Consider the following 19260-nt stretch of genomic DNA (forward strand, 5'->3'; position numbering starts at 1 on the left):
TGTTATAACTGCTAAGGAAATATGAAAATTTATGCTTTATATACCCAATTCCAAAATAAAACGGGCCCGCTAAAAAATTCATCAGATTTATATCAAAGCTCATAAGTCATACGATATGATTACTTGATTCTCTTTTTATTTCGGTTCTAAAACAATTACAATTGAAACTCATAAGTTAAATATTACACTCAACCTTTTATTATACTTCCATGAATATATGTTTATTTGATGAAGACACATGTCTACTCAAAAAAAAAAAAAATCTTAGTTTGATATATGTCAATGCCACTAAGTTCTTTTACATTTGGAGAGCTTAGTTTTGAGTTGTATATATCCGTTGGTTCCTAAACATTTGCACCTTAGTAACATACAAACTTGACCTAATCGTTTATAATCCTCATAGGAGTGAAAAATTTTAACGAAGGATGATAATATAAAAACTTTAAAGAGGATAAATGTAGGTGGAACAACTTTCCCTTTCTTAGAAAATAAAAAAGGAAGATAGCTACTGAAAGGGCTGTAGTTATAACTAATTATCAAAATTATGTGCATTTTTTTTGTTCGCCACTTTTTTTATACTAAAAATATGCGTAATATTTAAAATGTCCTGGATCTTAAAGAATATCAAAGTAATGCCACATTCTTATTTTATATTTGGATTTTCAAGCAATCAAAAATATTTCTTCCTAGTTTTCTCTTTTGATATTTTTTTTAAATCAACTAAATACCCGATTAAAATTAAATTACACAAGTGTTATGTCTGGAAAATATTATTTAAAATAATTTATGACAAATCAATATTTTGATTGTCCTTACCTGAACAAAAAAAAATGGAAAAATAGTAAAATGTGAATATTGAAAATTATTTTTCTCATTTTACAGGTTGTAGTACTAAAAAGATCTTCTTACAATGCAGATTTTTCATAATACCAAAAACTGAAATAATTGGGGACCCCTTTATATGGCTCAAATAAAATGTAACTAATTGAAGTGTTCTTACCTCGTGTTGTGCCGTATTTGGAAAAAACTATTTTTTTTTTGCAAAATTTTAATTAACAGGTTAAAAAAAATATCTTTGTTTTGTTTATAGATTATACAAATATATATAAATATCAAATACATAAAAAACATTTTAGTTTATGCTTAATGCTCAAGGATAATATTTTAACTCATATTCTAAAATCAATCATTAATAAAACAACTGTAACCATTCAAATTAACAAACATTCATAATTAAAAATTACACATTCTAGGTCCCTTGTTATCTCAGAAATTCCACTGTTCTTCTTTGAAATTCAAAAAAGAACATGACCTTTAACATATTTTTTTTTTTTTTCCCCCATTCATCAACTCTTTTGGGTTTATGGATATAGATGGCAGGTAGTCAACAAACACATGAAATATTATGATATATTTTTCCACAGTCCTTGCTGGACCAAGTATATTTAATAAAATCTTGTTCAGATTTGTAACTGTAAGGTAAACTTTTTATGATTAACTAATATTTTGAATAATTAATAAGTAAAAATCTTATTTGCAATCCTTGAGTGATTCTTCTGAATTTAAATTATGAACTTTTAAAACAATTGGTCTGATTGCATGTTTATTAAACAAAATTTAGGGGTCATTTAAATTTCTAAAAAATATACTTTTTTTAATATTTTGAGGAATTATATAAATGGTTGAGTCGTTTATAAAAGCATTCAAACCATCCTTTGAGGTGAGTCCCCAAACTAGAGAAATTGAAGAAGTAATTTCGTTAGTTGGTTTGGTCCAATCATAAGTCAAATATACTGTTCTCGGTTCGTACACTTCTTTTTCATTCTAGCACTAGATTTATTGAAAGATCCACAATAATTTTGGAGTAAATTTTTGAGACAATACGGGAATATTGCTACTCCACCGGCTATATGGGATTTTGGTCTTTTCATGGTTTCCATATAATTCTTATAAAACGAATCATTAATCCGTTTGTCCTCTTTTAAAATAGCTTTATCAGATTGTTGCATACTTGTTGTAGCCTTATATAAAATTAAAGGTATTGGCATATTTTTATTAAAGTAAATTCTTCTTTGGAGGTTCAATATTTGTCGAAGGAGGTCCGAATTTCGTTCCAATTATCTTTATGAATACTACTGCTGTTCCATTTTATACTCAAAATTTCCACCATTCTACTAAATTTACAGCTTCTGACTTTAAGATCATCTTCAGGCTTCCAGGGGCCTAAAAATGTTATTGAGGTTTTATTTTTATTCACTGTGAATCCTGTTTTTTCTTAAAACTTCAAAAAAAACTCATAAGACCTTTAATTTTTGCAATTATCTGAGACTTAGAGCTTGTTTCTACATCTGTATACAATTAAATAATATGTTGAGGTCTCTCAAAGTTAATCAAAAATCGTCTTCGCCACTTTCTAACAACTATAACGAGTTTTTTGATTGCAGATGTGAAAAGAAGTGGAGACGAGTGGCGTTCCTAGTGACAGCTCTTTTCTAAGATGATTGTCTGGCTTATAGTCCGTCCAATGAGATCGTTAATTGATGTGGTATAACAAAAAAGGTACGTACATTGGTAAAAAAACATTTCGAAAGAAACTTTTTAAATGACATATTTAAAAATATGCGTTTGTGAAATAGAGTCAAAACAGTACAAATGTATATTACTATTATTGCTCAAATCTTCTTGCTACTATCTACTTTGTTAATTGCAGCTTGTATATTGTACAAACATGGGAAATTTTCATATTGCTTAATTATCCTTTTTATTCTTATTATGAAGAAAATGAGTATTGTAATTGGTCTATAATATCTATAAATTGTCCCATCTGTTTTTTTCGGAATCAATACAATTATTCCTTTTGTGTTATTTAGGTAAACATCCCAACTTTTCCATGGAACGTCCAATCTTTAAAAGATACAAAATGAATTAATCGTTTAATTTGAATAAACTTATTCATAGCCTCCATCTGGACATTTTGGCTTTATTATCTTTATGATACTTTCCTTTAAATTTAGAAATATTATCTTTGGAGAAGATATAATTCTAAAGAACATTGGAAATTACCTCTCATTTAGTAAAGTGGCCTCTTTTTGTGCAACAATGTTTTGGAAAGGGTAATGAAAGTAATCTATAAATCCATTTACTGGTTTGGTTAAGACTTTTTCTAATTGAATAATTTTTCAACACCTTGGGAAGAAAATCTATCTTTCTTAAAAAATTTCTTAACCTTTCTGCAAATAAATCCTTCTAACTCAACTCAATTTCTATAGTTCTAGAAAAATCAAATAATCTACAAAATTTGATCCATTATTGAGAATATTATTTGCTTGACTTTTGTGTAAAAAAAAATTTCTTCCTATCTTGCAAAAGAAACCATGAAGTTGTTGAATTAATTACTTTTATGAGCTTTTCTGTTGCTTTGTTGGATAAAAAAGAGTCATTAAACCTCCTAACAATTATTTTTTTCTAAATTTCTTTTTGTATTTATCGTCTTCTATCAACCATTTTTGTATCCTTAACGGAGAAGTTTTATAAGGCTATTTCCAAGCAAATATATTAATGATCAGAGGGTGTTTCATATTTAAAAAAATAATTTTTTACCATATGTGTCAAAGTAGGAGAAATCAATTCTGGAAGACTGAGTCCCTCTCCTCCAAGAAATACTTCCTTTCAGACCGAATTTTTGAGTCAAGTCAACAAGATTGAAATTAAAAATTATATTTTGTAGAACAGTAATTTGTAGATATTAGAAATATCAACATTTAAATATAAATAGTTTTCGAATTCTAAGAATTATTCAGTTTATTCAATACCCCAATGAATAAAAATAGAAAACACAGTACATCATTGTAATTATAACTTCATATATATCCATACTAGGGTGGAGTTTATTTTTTCAATTTGATAAATGTTGAGCTCTGAGGGTCAAACGTCATGAAATATTTGAACCAAATAGCAATGCTCAGAAAGGTTATCTCAGTCTAAAATAAAATAAAGTTCAATTACTTTATTTATTGATTAAATTTGAATATGAAGACTTTTTGTTTCAAGTAAAGGACAGAAAAAAGTCATTGTCTGTGCATTGAGTATTTATTAATACCTTAATTACGATTTTTAAAATGGGTTTAGCTTATAAAGTATCTTTCTTTGAAAAAAGGTTGAAAAAGGTCAAATTTATCCTTAATAACCATCGTATCTACTTTCAGTAATAAATCCCCCATTTCTAATAATTTGGGACACATAAATTTTATATGTAGATATCATGTCTTTTAAGATCAGACAGATAGGACATATAGCAAAAAATGTAATTTTTAGTAGCCTTTCCTCTTTTTGAACAATTAGCACCAGCCACTAGTAAAAAAATAATGAAATATGTTTTATTGCAAATTGATTAAACTTAATTTTTTTATTCCTCAATATTGTTATAACACCAAGAGCTTATTTGGTATTCAGGTCAACCCACTCTTTTTTGACAAAAATCGTAAAATTTCAAACCTTTCTTGCCGTTGAGCTACCTTTAAATATTTTTCATAACTGTTCAAAATTCATATACGATGTTTTTAGCCTGAAATGAAAAATTTACAACCTTCAGAGCTCAATATTTCTCCAATTTTAAAAATAAGCTCCACCTTAATCTATACATTACATGGAAATCAATACAAAAATTACAACAATGCACTTATTATTTCAATTTATTTTCCCAATTTAATGTTTTTTTTTGCTGTCTTCCTTTTTTCGAATGAAGCTGACTATTCAAATCTATAAAATATTTTTCTGAAAAGAAATTAAACAATTTAGAAGAAACGAAATTCAAAAAAGTTAAAAATTCATGGCCATTAGCAGACTTGCTGTAGACTAATCCATGTCACATAGTCTTGTCACATCAGCATTTCTTACAGATAAAATATAAATATTTTTCTAGGATCTTTATAAGAAAAAGGACAATTTTTTATTACATCACCATCATATATATATATATATTAGTAAATGATATATGTTAGCTACAGTTATAAACATAAAATAACTCGGTCTCACAAGTCCACCCCTGTTTAGTTAATTGAAAAAAGAATCAATAATTTGATGGCTACCATTTTCATGGATTAAAATAGTAAGATTATTAGATGAGGTAAGCATATGCCTAAAACATTGATTTATTCCTACCACCTACGCGTATTACGGAGAGAAGAAAATTAGTGGATGTTAGTCACCAGCAATTAGTTGATTCTCATTTTATTTTCACTTTCAAGAAACTGTTGACAACTTTAGAAATGGGTTCCTTCCCAAGCTGTCTATACCATCCAAAGTGCCTCTGAAGTGGGTCAGAAATGATCTTCCGAAATAAAATAAGCTTTGCTATTGTCTCATTCAAAAGATTATTGGATGGTTCAGCCAGTTCCTTGATGTTTGCAAGGCAGTCAAAAATGTTTTGTAAGACAGTCCTTCTTGTGAAGAGGCATATCTTGCCATGATTTGAGCCAAGTATAAAACGATAGTAAAAAATCGATCTGTTCTCTATTATCATCAGTGATTGGGGAAATTCTTTCGTCTCTCAACTTGATGCTAGACATCAAATAATTAACATTGAAGCAATTCCAACATTTAAGTAATATTTTAAAGAGCATTTTCCTAAAAGCCTTTCCAGAAGTCATTGCTATTTCTATAATGTTTCAAAGCTTCTGTAGTAGAATCAAGAAAGAACTTCAATGATAAACTGACTTAAGTTTGTTCAATAGGCTGAGGAAATAAAACATGGTTTGATTGTATATTTGATTCATTTTTTTGAAAATATGGTGAAACAGCATCAAAAGATATTGTTTCCTATTTACAAGAATATCTCTGTTCTTTAAAGATGGAGAACGGATTTTCAATATACAGTGGAATAAAAAACTATTTCCTAATTTGTTCTTAAAAAATTTATGGTTGAACGAATGTCCATCAGTCAGGATGGCGACTAGTCAAAAAATCGACGACAAGAACAAGCCTTAGAACTTTGAAGAACCATTTTTTCATGAATTTTGAATCACTTCTCGGTAAAGAAATCATTGCAACCCTCGTAGTTTTACCTGTCTACGGCACTTTTAACCATAAAACAAAAGATTTTTTTGGTTGACCCATTATTCGTTGAGCTTTCCACCCTAGAATTCAACTGTTTGAGTGCACCTCGTCCATGATCATGGTGACCATTTCTGTCCTTAGCATCGAGCAAAACTATTTTATAACTCAAATAATGAGATGTTGAGTTATTTATTCCTGCTTCCATTGATAAAATTCTGGTAAGTCTTTTGATGTGTGTTTCTGAAGGCAAAAGAATTAAGCCGAACGAAATTATTTGTCGATATCAAGTCAGACTTGTCATTTGTCATAACAGGGTCATTCCTAAAATTAGTAGAGAATATCATATCTCTTGTCATATGGAGGTTTTGGAGGAAGAAATAGCTGCTCCTGTATAAATTCAAGATAATTACTTTTTTCCTTAAAGTTATTGAGAACGTCTATGAAATCTTTTAAAATAAAAGATTGTTCTGTGTCGTCCGTATAACTTCTCAAATAGGATAAAATATTTTTCTCATATGAATCCAGAATTATTTTTTGTTTCGGACAAATATTAACAACTTTTTTTGGTGATTTAGACAGTTTCCCGTTTTTCAAGAAAAAATACATACTATTCATTGATTGCAAACTAAATGCAATTTTTTGAGATGGTTATCAATAGTCAATATTTTTTTTAAAAGAGGGCCACAATATCTTTCAAAATATTGTTGTATACCTTTTGCCTTATAAGAACGGTCACATTTTTCACTCAAATCCTTATATTTTCAACTTTGTCCCTCTCTATGGACCTTTTTATTAGATCATCAAGTTTGATGTGTTTGTATTTTAATCATTTTTAATTTTAAAGCAAAATAACATTACGCTTGCTTCAAGGATGAACTATAGTCAATCTTAGTTTTTAAGTGTTGTAAATTATACGAATACTATATATCCACTTTATTATGCTTTTATTTATCATAACTTGTATATAAGTGGACGACTTCGAATTTAATTATAAATCACAAAAAAGTATGTACAAGTTTCCACCTGTGTGAAATGTTAATAAATGTCATTGGAGATTTGTCTAATGACCAATCATATGCTCATTGCAAAAAAAAAAAAAAAAAACTATAACCTTAGGAATTACATATGATGACTTCTGAAAATGAAAATCTCAATTCTTTCACATACAATATGCCTCATATCAACAAGTCGTTTTGTACTACTCCACATCTCAAAGCATGGGTTGCCTGGAATTAAAACGAAAAAAGTTGCACATTATAGTCGAGTTCATTGTGAATTTTTACTTCCAAATGTAGTTCGAAATTAAAGTAGGTTTAAATATTTAACTCATCTCTCACATACGCTACATCAAATACAACTAATACAGAACAAGAAAAATAATAGAGATACACTTCTATTAAAAAGTTAAAAGTATCGCCTTGAAATTTCTGGGGAAAAGAGTCATTCTGAGTATGTTCTAATTCTGTCACTATGAAGCTATAGGCAGGAAGATAGACAATTCAGAATATAAAATAAAAAAATATAAAAGAGATTTTGTAGAAATAAGCGTACGGGCATACTGTTCACCTAGCCTCAATAGGATGCTACTTTAATTATTAATATCCAGGATTTGAATAACGCAACAGGACTTTTTATCACAGTAGTCATTCTTCATAATCAACTGATTAGTTTTGTCTCTACGCCACTTCGAATTATCCATATATCATTCCAAAAAATAGCTGTGAACATCCCATAAAAGAAGAAACCAAAACTTCAGTTCAAATTTGTAGAAGCTTTTATCATATTTTCCCACAACAATTTGTTTTTTTCCAATACTAAAATAATTAAAGTTTTTTTTTTTTTTGGCTCATTACATGGTTTTTATAGATTTTTATTCATTTTGTAGGTCCCTTTTCCCGAATGATCTTACTATTTAGTTAACTGACGCCTTTTAAAGAGTAATATTTTTATCTTATTTCTATTTCAATTTTGAGTATTTTCAAAAAACAAAATGTAATTCCTGCACTAAGATTTAAAATTAGTATAGATATTGATTTAAAAAATACAAATTTAGAAGTTTCAGCAATTATGAAACTGTATATCAATTTCCAGAAAATAAAAAGGAAAATGTGGAAACGGGTCCAATCAATTTGTGTAATGGCAACAATTCAATAATAATTGAATGATATATTATTAGAATAGGGTAACAAACTGTAACTTTATAAAGTTATTCAGACAATTATATATTTGGAGATTCTTGTAAATGGATGTAATATCTCATTATGTGGAAGAGTTCGTAAGTACGTCTCATATAAAGTATGAGAAGGGATTTGTTCGTAGTTGATCTGTGATAAAGACAAATTTTAATGTTTTTATTTTAACGTAAAAACTTCAGAATTTAAAATATCAGGAGAGGTCTTCAATGGAGACGAAATAAATAAAATGTTACTGATCCTCTAAACATCTATGTTTTTTTGTGTTCGTTCAGTGAAGTATGTTTTCTTTAATTTGATCTGTGAACTAAGGCTGAAGTTGGATTGGGTCGTTTTTCATTGCCTTGTACTCATCATGGTATAGATAACATTTAGCTGCTCTTTCTGGTATAGATCATCAACCATCTAAGCCATATTCTGCTAATTTGTCATCTCTCAACTTTTAATAAAATATAATTTGCGTTGCTACGATTTGTGAAGTATAATCCTTAATATTTAAATTTATATTTTCCCCTTTGGCTGTCTTTGATTTGCAAGATAGATAAACAAATATGATGTGCAGTCAAAATTATATACCATATTCCAGATTTCTTTGTTATTTGAGCTTTTATCTCTGAATTCAATAGGCTTCTAACTTTTCCAAGAAAATCCTTGTATTTAAAAAAATATTCAGCTCTTTTTATGCTAATTTAGCACCCCTTAAAATATTTTTTTTCAGAGAGACAAAAACCTCCTCACCTCTTGTCGCTCTGCAAGTTGTTTAAGCCATGAAATTACTCATATATACAGATGTACTATATTTGATATACAGATCGATCAGTGAAGTAAATATCAAAATTTTGACATCTATGATCAATAATGAAGATCAACAACTGTACACATTATATGTTTGAATAACAAAAAAAAAAAAAAAGAGTATATAAATACGATGCCACTCAAACAGACTTATCAATCAAGTTTGTGAGACCATGATTGGAAAAGCGTTTGTTATTCTTATCTTGACAAGTCAGGTCTTGTCAAATGGTGAGAGTATTTTATTCAATTCTTCATAATATTACATTTCTATTAATTTTTGCCTTATGGTTCAACAGAATGTGGATCCCTTATTAGTTCTTGCACTGGAGATTTGCCAAAAAAGTTCCTTGGCTGGTTTCTTTTGGAATTATAAAATTTCAACAGAAAGTAATGTACGGATAATAGAATCATGCAACGGTTTAATACTTGATCAGTATAACATATTAACGGTTGCTACATGTGTTGATCCAAACCTCACAATTCAAGTACATAATTTTTTTCTGTACGTAAACAAATAAAAGCTATCTTTCGATATTTTTAGGTTTATGCTGGTCCAGGATCCCGCGGTCAGAAATTGGAAATTAAAAATATTCATAGACATGAAAAATTTCAGGCTATTACTTATAAGAACAATATTGCTTTAGTTACTTTGAAAAAACCCATTGACTTTACGGAAGGCGCCTCAGCCGTCTGTCTACCAGAAAAAACAGAGACTCCACAAGGCAAAAAACTTTTCTGTAAGTAAAAGTATAGAATAAATAGTCTACATTATTTTGATCAAAAAGAGGATGATTAAAGCAAAGATTAATTAGGTGGGGGTGGGCGATGTTGATCCCCATAGAAATTTGGAGTTTTTCTCTAAGAGTATACTAAAAATTTTACCATTTTTATAACAGTAAATAGATTATTTTATTGTGGTCAAATAAAAAGAAGTAAAAATTTTTATTTATTATCTTATAAATTTATCTTTTCAAAAAAAAAAAAAAAATGAATAATATTAATAACTATATTTGGAATAATTAATAATGATTATGCTCCTTATAACAGTATCTGGGTACGCCAGAGGAGGAGATGGATTAAAAGTATCGAAGGTTAAGTTCATTAAAGATCGAGCTAATTTGTGTAAAAATGCTAGAAGAAGACTTGAAAGGCCAAATTCAGACAAAGAATTTTGTACAATGTCAGAAAATATTGGAGAGTGCACAAGAGAGAAAGGTTCAGGTCTTATAGGAAAAAGCAAAATAACTGGAAAATGTACATTATATGGTTTGTTAGCACCTATGGCTTATTGTGATAGAAAATATGGTAACGTCGCAGCAAATATTGCTCAATATCGTGATTGGATAGATGAGAATATGGAGAAAAAATAAAAAAAATCAATAATTAAATTTTTTAATGATTTTTAATAAATTTATCATTGCTAACAGAATAATCGTTGAATAAAATTTATTTTTAACAAAAGTACATATAAGAATGAATACTTATAGAAACACTGTTTTCCATGCTAAAAAACTAAAGGTTGATAGTAAAGATGCAAAAATCTTCAGAATCCTTGTGATCATATTTAAAAAAATATATATTTGTGCTTGAATTTAGTTTACTTCCTTATTCAGAAAGTTCAAAAATGTATGCAAGGAATTTTAGATCGAGCTTTTTAATTAACTCGGAAACCTCATTTTAAAAGGAAAAGGGGAAAAATTGAAGAAAAACAAAAGACATGAGAGATAGTTCTCTTTTTTATTTTCCTTTTTGTCACCTGTGCATTAATCTTTTTATATTAATTACTGTACAATTACTCCAACTTTACTACCTAATTATTTATTGTTTAGCCAACAATGAAATTAGCTTTTGTTTTTTATTTTGAACAAAGTTAAAATTAATTAGCCCTTTATTTTTTTTTTAATATGGGAACTTCAATTAATATTCTAAAATATGTTTTATATTTTAATAATAAGTGAAAAAGCTTTGAATGGGTCCATATTTTTGTGTTTAACGGTATATAAGATGTGTTCTAAAAGTAAGATGACTTTGTAGTTAAAGGAAAAAATAATCCCCTTCATAATAATCTTTCTCAGTTAAAATAAACTTGTGTCAACAATTCTTCCAATCCTTGAAAGACTTTTTACATGCACTTTTTGGTATAGTCTTATGCTCGTCCAGCTATAAAATTTTTATCTTCCCAATTGTTGCAAATCGTCGTCCTTTAAATGTCTCTTCACTTACACTGTTCTAATGCTCATTAGATACAAAAAAATTGTTATATGACTAACAGCAGTATATATATGTATAATATTTATATACATTTTTTTAAACAATATCTGAGTATAACGAAGAACAAAAAACATTGCAAGTATCAAAAGGTTTACTAAAATTACATATTTCAAGGTTGTTTCCAAAAAAATTAAATTTTTGGAAACATCTTTAGATTTTTGATTCTTTTTTGTTTTTAAAGTTTATTTTTTTTGTTAAAACCAATGAATAGTTTTTTTGGGGGGGGGAATAATTAAAGATTTTTGATTTTAATTTTTGTATTTGAAAAAAAATCCAAAACCAAGATCCCCACCCCAAATATAATCCTCTGGACGCCACTGAGGTAGCACTGTGTTGGTTCTTATTAATTTAGTCCAGTTTAGGCACTTCTGAGGACAGGTTGTATCGGTCTTTTGGACCAATATTTATTAGTATTTAGGACTGATATGCAGGACACAGCTCTACTGTACAAGTAATTGACATTTTGAAACAACTAAATTTTCCTTTGGACAAAATTTTGTTGAATTCAGTTAATTTTAAGAGTTTTATAGTTTTAGTTGAAATTAACTTTGTATGTACAGACCTGGATATTTAACTAAAAAACCTTTGCTATCGACAAATTAATAAATATCCTTAACAAAATTAAGCCATACATATGTTTATGAAATATCTACATATGTAATTTAATTATTGGATTCGTACTGGAAAAATTATATGGAAATATTATATGAGGTTCATTTTGTACTTACATGAATCAAATTTCAAGAAAAAATATAGCAATTATTAGGTTATATAAACATTCATATGTTCATTAATTATTTTCTATAAATGTTTCACATCTCAGCATTTACAAACCACAGGGACAAGGAATGGTTGTATGAAATATGTATTCAGTATAATATTCATATTCATTTTTTATTTATCTTGCAAAATATTGCAATTTAAATCTGTAATTAATTTAAAATAAAATGATAAATCAACCAAATTGAATGATATGTTTTTATATTTGGATGCTAGCAACTTTTTGAGGCTCTGATTTTGTAAAAGTTAGAGAGTGATTTTAGGACAAAGCAATATATGATAAATAACATTATGATAGATATATTGGATTGAAATCTTCAAACGGATATATCGGGCAAATTATACAAATCTTATCGGTTGGGCAGATTTTTAAAGAAAATTACTTAGAAATGTGCTCTGATATTTTAAAGGATGCAATCAAAAAAAAGGATTGAATGGAAAATAATGCGTTTTTCAATTTTTGTTACCAATGAATAAGGGACCTGTTATAGCTTATGTACTTTTCTGAAAAGATAACAATTAAAAATTTACCTCCCTGGTTCAGCCTGTCAAGTGTGTTTTCCTACAATCTTTTTTAAAGCGTCTTTAAGGACACACATTTGGATTTCCTTAATGCTTCATTGATTCATTAGAAGGAGTTGCACTGATTAAGTATAAGTCAACATTACAGTATTGCAATACCTCTATCTGATCTTGGAATTGTCTTTGAAGTCCATGTACATAAAGTATATTTCCCTCTCTAGGATCGACAGAGTAGCAAACCTACGCACCACGAGTTTAAATAGAAGATAATTATTTATCGAAGGTCGTTGTGCATTGAGCTCAACTTTCGCCTTCTGTTCCTCTCCAAAATAGATGGAACTGAGTTTGTGTCTCTCTGCTACATGACATATTTGGATTTAGTATATAATGTAGAAGGAATTTAAAAAAAGAAAAACTTAATTTGTCTTTCTTTCTTGGATTGATAGGCTTAAACATCCGAAGCACTACTATGCTGTGTATAAAATGCCACCACTCTTTCCTTTATATACAAATGTTATTGAATTCCAAAAAACCACTCCTCCAAGGTTTTTGATATATTTGAAAACAATATCAGGAATTGCCGGTTTTGATACTTTTGTTTAACTTTATTATAACTTCTTGCTTTAAAATATGGAATATGTTAGAAACTGTTGCTGGCTACGTAATTGCGCCTAAAAAAATTCACACAACACTTTACGAAAAGATATGAAGTAACTAAAATATGTTCTTATAAGCATCTGTTTTTTCCAAGCGTCAAAATATCTTTCGTTCAGTTGGTCTAAAATTTTGTTATAACCAAGATATTTCCAATAAAAACAATATATTCTTATAAATCACTATGCTTACGCAACTAGCGTCTGTTTAAAATTTAACATGCAAATTTCAAAATGAAGTGAATGGAAATATTACAAAAATAATCTAAGCACCACCAAGGATGAAAAAAAGTATTTCCTAGTGAAGGTTTCCTCATCATTATCAATATAGCCAATAAGTAGTTAATTATACTAGTGAAAAATTACATGGTAAATATTTCTACTAATTAAATGCATCCAAAAATAAAACACAGAATCCCAAAAGAGATACTAGTTTTTATCTAGATCATTAGGTAAGAGAAAATTATGAGCTTACAACCATTTGGGACTTTTATTCTTCATTGTTATTTCCAAATTAAAGTACAATTGATGCAAATGGGTGTACTTGGTTTTTTTATGACAAATGTCCTTAAGCTTTATGATCTATTTGCATTTTCCTGTAAGCCATAATTTTGAAATGAATAACACTGTGAGGCAGTTATTGAGTTAGTTTAAAAATAATGCCGTACACTGCTATCTTCAAAAATCACTTCAATCTTTTATGCCTTATATTTTTTTCCCCCGAATTTTCTATCTTCTTGCTTAAAACTTGATAGTAGAACAAGCTTATAGATGAACTAATAGAAAAACTTTCTGTCTATAGACTTCTTTAAATAGTGTGTAGACTTCATACCATTACATTACCACTATGTCACATAATAACTCAGCTTGAAGCTCCAAAAAATGAGTTAACTCGTTTTTAAGTGTTGTAAATTATACGAATACTATATATCCACTTTATTATGCTTTTATTTATCATAACTTGTATATAAGTGGACGACTTCGAATTTAATTATAAATCACAAAAAGTATGTACAAGTTTCCACCTGTGTGAAATGTTAATAAATGTCATTGGAGATTTGTCTAATGACCAATCATATGCTCATTGCAAAAAAAAAAAAAAGAACTATAACCTTAGGAATTACATATGATGACTTCTGAAAATGAAAATCTCAATTCTTTCACATACAATATGCCTCATATCAACAAGTCGTTTTGTACTACTCCACATCTCAAAGCATGGGTTGCCTGGAATTAAAACGAAAAAAGTTGCACATTATAGTCGAGTTCATTGTGAATTTTTACTTCCAAATGTAGTTCGAAATTAAAGTAGGTTTAAATATTTAACTCATCTCTCACATACGCTACATCAAATACAACTAATACAGAACAAGAAAAATAATAGAGATACACTTCTATTAAAAAGTTAAAAGTATCGCCTTGAAATTTCTGGGGAAAAGAGTCATTCTGAGTATGTTCTAATTCTGTCACTATGAAGCTATAGGCAGGAAGATAGACAATTCAGAATATAAAATAAAAAAATATAAAAGAGATTTTGTAGAAATAAGCGTACGGGCATACTGTTCACCTAGCCTCAATAGGATGCTACTTTAATTATTAATATCCAGGATTTGAATAACGCAACAGGACTTTTTATCACAGTAGTCATTCTTCATAATCAACTGATTAGTTTTGTCTCTACGCCACTTCGAATTATCCATATATCATTCCAAAAAAATAGCTGTGAACATCCCATAAAAGAAGAAACCAAAACTTCAGTTCAAATTTGTAGAAGCTTTTATCATATTTTCCCACAACAATTTGTTTTTTTCCAATACTAAAATAATTAAAGTTGTTTTTTTTTGGCTCATTACATGGTTTTTATAGATTTTTATTCATTTTGTAGGTCCCTTTTCCCGAATGATCTTACTATTTAGTTAACTGACGCCTTTTAAAGAGTAATATTTTTATCTTATTTCTATTTCAATTTTGAGTATTTTCAAAAAACAAAATGTAATTCCTGCACTAAGATTTAAAATTAGTATAGATATTGATTTAAAAATACAAATTTAAAGTTTCAGCAATTATGAAACTGTATATCAATTTCCAGAAAATAAAAAGGAAAATGTGGAAACGGGTCCAATCAATTTGTGTAATGGCAACAATTCAATAATAATTGAATGATATATTATTAGAATAGGGTAACAAACTGTAACTTTATAAAGTTATTCAGACAATTATATATTTGGAGATTCTTGTAAATGGATGTAATATCTCATTATGTGGAAGAGTTCGTAAGTACGTCTCATATAAAGTATGAGAAGGGATTTGTTCGTAGTTGATCTGTGATAAAGACAAATTTTAATGTTTTTATTTTAACGTAAAAACTTCAGAATTTAAAATATCAGGAGAGGTCTTCAATGGAGACGAAATAAATAAAATGTTACTGATCCTCTAAACATCTATGTTTTTTGTGTTCGTTCAGTGAAGTATGTTTTCTTTAATTTGATCTGTGAACTAAGGCTGAAGTTGGATTGGGTCGTTTTTCATTGCCTTGTACTCATCATGGTATAGATAACATTTAGCTGCTCTTTCTGGTATAGATCATCAACCATCTAAGCCATATTCTGCTAATTTGTCATCTCTCAACTTTTAATAAAATATAATTTGCGTTGCTACGATTTGTGAAGTATAATCCTTAATATTTAAATTTATATTTTCCCCTTTGGCTGTCTTTGATTTGCAAGATAGATAAACAAATATGATGTGCAGTCAAAATTATATACCATATTTCAGATTTCTTTGTTATTTGAGCTTTTATCTCTGAATTCAATAGGCTTCTAACTTTTCCAAGAAAATCCTTGTATTTAAAAAAAAAATATTCAGCTCTTTTTATGCTAATTTAGCACCCCTTAAAATATTTTTTTTCAGAGAGACAAAAACCTCCTCACCTCTTGTCGCTCTGCAAGTTGTTTAAGCCATGAAATTACTCATATATACAGATGTACTATATTTGATATACAGATCGATCAGTGAAGTAAATATCAAAATTTTGACATCTATGATCAATAATGAAGATCAACAACTGTACACATTATATGTTTGAATAACAAAAAAAAAAAAGAGTATATAAATACGATGCCACTCAAACAGACTTATCAATCAAGTTTGTGAGACCATGATTGGAAAAGCGTTTGTTATTCTTATCTTGACAAGTCAGGTCTTGTCAAATGGTGAGAGTATTTTATTCAATTCTTCATAATATTACATTTCTATTAATTTTTGCCTTATGGTTCAACAGAATGTGGATCCCTTATTAGTTCTTGCACTGGAGATTTGCCAAAAAAGTTCCTTGGCTGGTTTCTTTTTGGAATTATAAAATTTCAACAGAAAGTAATGTACGGATAATAGAATCATGCAACGGTTTAATACTTGATCAGTATAACATATTAACGGTTGCTAAATGTGTTGATCCAAACCTCACAATTCAAGTACATAATTTTTTCTGTACGTAAACAAATAAAAGCTATCTTTCGATATTTTTAGGTTTATGCTGGTCCAGGATCCCGCGGTCAGAAATTGGAAATTAAAAATATTCATAGACATGAAAAATTTCAGGCTATTACTTATAAGAACAATATTGCTTTAGTTACTTTGAAAAAACCCATTGACTTTACGGAAGGCGCCTCAGCCGTCTGTCTACCAGAAAAAAGAGACTCCACAAGGCAAAAAACTTTTCTGTAAGTAAAAGTATAGAATAAATAGTCTACATTATTTTGATCAAAAAGAGGATGATTAAAGCAAAGATTAATTAGGTGGGGGTGGGCGATGTTGATCCCCATAGAAATTTGGAGTTTTTCTCTAAGAGTATACTAAAAATTTTACCATTTTTATAACAGTAAATAGATTATTTTATTGTGGTCAAATAAAAAGAAGTCAAAATTTTTATTTATTATCTTATAAATTTATCTTTTCAAAAAAAAAAATGAATAATATTAATAACTATATTTGGAATAATTAATAATGATTATGCTCCTTATAACAGTATCTGGGTACGCCAGAGGAGGAGATGGATTAAAAGTATCGAAGGTTAAGTTCATTAAAGATCGAGCTAATTTGTGTAAAAATGCTAGAAGAAGACTTGAAAGGCCAAATTCAGACAAAGAATTTTGTACAATGTCAGAAAATATTGGAGAGTGCACAAGAGAGAAAGGTTCAGGTCTTATAGGAAAAAGCAAAATAACTGGAAAATGTACATTATATGGTTTGTTAGCACCTATGGCTTATTGTGATAGAAAATATGGTAACGTCGCAGCAAATATTGCTCAATATCGTGATTGGATAGATGAGAATATGGAGAAAAATAAAAAAAATCAATAATTAAATTTTTTAATGATTTTTAATAAATTTATCATTGCTAACAGAATAATCGTTGAATAAAATTTATTTTTAACAAAAGTACATATAAGAATGAATACTTATAGAAACACTGTTTTCCATGCTAAAAAACTAAAGGTTGATAGTAAAGATGCAAAAATCTTCAGAATCCTTGTGATCATATTTAAAAAAATATATATTTGTGCTTGAATTTAGTTTACTTCCTTATTCAGAAAGTTCAAAAATGTATGCAAGGAATTTTAGATCGAGCTTTTTAATTAACTCGGAAACCTCATTTTAAAAGGAAAAGGGGAAAAATTGAAGAAAAACAAAAGACATGAGAGATAGTTCTCTTTTTTATTTTCCTTTTTGTCACCTGTGCATTAATCTTTTTATATTAATTACTGTACAATTACTCCAACTTTACTACCTAATTATTTATTGTTTAGCCAACAATGAAATTAGCTTTTGTTTTTTATTTTGAACAAAGTTAAAATTAATTACCCTTTATTTTTTTTTAATATGGGGGGAACTTCAATTAATATTCTAAAATATGTTTTATATTTTAATAATAAGTGAAAAAGCTTTGAATGGGTCCATATTTTTGTGTTTAACGGTATATAAGATGTGTTCTAAAAGTAAGATGACTTTGTAGTTAAAGGAAAAAATAATCCCCTTCATAATAATCTTTCTCAGTTAAAATAAACTTGTGTCAACAATTCTTCCAATCCTTGAAAGACTTTTTACATGCACTTTTTGGTATAGTCTTATGCTCGTCCAGCTATAAAATTTTTATCTTCCCAATTGTTGCAAATCGTCGTCCTTTAAATGTCTCTTCACTTACACTGTTCTAATGCTCATTAGATACAAAAAAATTGTTATATGACTAACAGCAGTATATATATGTATAATATTTATATACATTTTTTTAAACAATATCTGAGTATAACGAAGAACAAAAAACATTGCAAGTATCAAAAGGTTTACTAAAATTACATATTTCAAGGTTGTTTCCAAAAAAATTAAATTTTTTGGAAACATCTTTAGATTTTGATTTTTTTTGTTTTTAAAGTTTATTTTTTTTGTTAAAACCAATGAATAGTTTTTTTGGGGGGGGGAATAATTAAAGATTTTTGATTTTAATTTTTGTATTTGAAAAAAATCCAAAACCAAGATCCCCACCCCAAATATAATCCTCTGGACGCCACTGAGGTAGCACTGTGTTGGTTCTTATTAATTTAGTCCAGTTTAGGCACTTCTGAGGACAGGTTGTATCGGTCTTTTGGACCAATATTTATTAGTATTTAGGACTGATATGCAGGACACAGCTCTACTGTACAAGTAATTGACATTTTGAAACAACTAAATTTTCCTTTGGACAAAATTTTGTTGAATTCAGTTAATTTTAAGAGTTTTATAGTTTTAGTTGAAATTAACTTTGTATGTACAGACCTGGATATTTAACTAAAAAACCTTTGCTATCGACAAATTAATAAATATCCTTAACAAAATTAAGCCATACATATGTTTATGAAATATCTACATATGTAATTTAATTATTGGATTCGTACTGGAAAAATTATATGGAAATATTATATGAGGTTCATTTTGTACTTACATGAATCAAATTTCAAGAA

At 28.4% G+C, this 19260-nt stretch overlaps 1 protein-coding gene and 1 long non-coding RNA gene across 2 annotated transcripts; both read left to right on the top strand.

Moving 5' to 3' along the window:
• The first annotated feature begins 9195 nt into the window (after positions 1-9195).
• Positions 9196-10473, top strand: LOC139906209 (trypsin Tyr p 3.0101-like). Its single transcript, XM_071890615.1, has 4 exons — positions 9196-9269; positions 9338-9526; positions 9583-9778; positions 10089-10473. Exons 1-4 carry the CDS (start codon positions 9267-9269, stop codon positions 10409-10411), a joined length of 711 nt encoding a protein of 236 aa, XP_071746716.1. The 5' UTR covers positions 9196-9266; the 3' UTR covers positions 10412-10473.
• A 6117-nt stretch (positions 10474-16590) lies between these two features.
• LOC121123635 (uncharacterized) lies at positions 16591-17675 on the top strand. The gene is made up of 3 exons (XR_005866047.2): positions 16591-16737; positions 16793-16986; positions 17292-17675. It is a non-coding gene; the product is annotated as an uncharacterized lncRNA (long non-coding RNA).
• Positions 17676-19260: the final 1585 nt, after the last annotated feature.

This window comes from Lepeophtheirus salmonis, chromosome 8 (assembly GCF_016086655.4).
Source record: "Lepeophtheirus salmonis chromosome 8, UVic_Lsal_1.4, whole genome shotgun sequence".
Lineage (NCBI taxonomy): Eukaryota > Metazoa > Arthropoda > Copepoda > Siphonostomatoida > Caligidae > Lepeophtheirus > Lepeophtheirus salmonis.

Coding starts and splice junctions, on each gene's coding strand:
- LOC139906209 (XM_071890615.1), top strand. Junction 9,527..9,582: donor ATCCAAACCTCACAATTCAA/GTACATAATTTT, acceptor CGATATTTTTAG/GTTTATGCTGGTCCAGGATC. Junction 9,779..10,088: donor ACAAGGCAAAAAACTTTTCT/GTAAGTAAAAGT, acceptor TCCTTATAACAG/TATCTGGGTACGCCAGAGGA.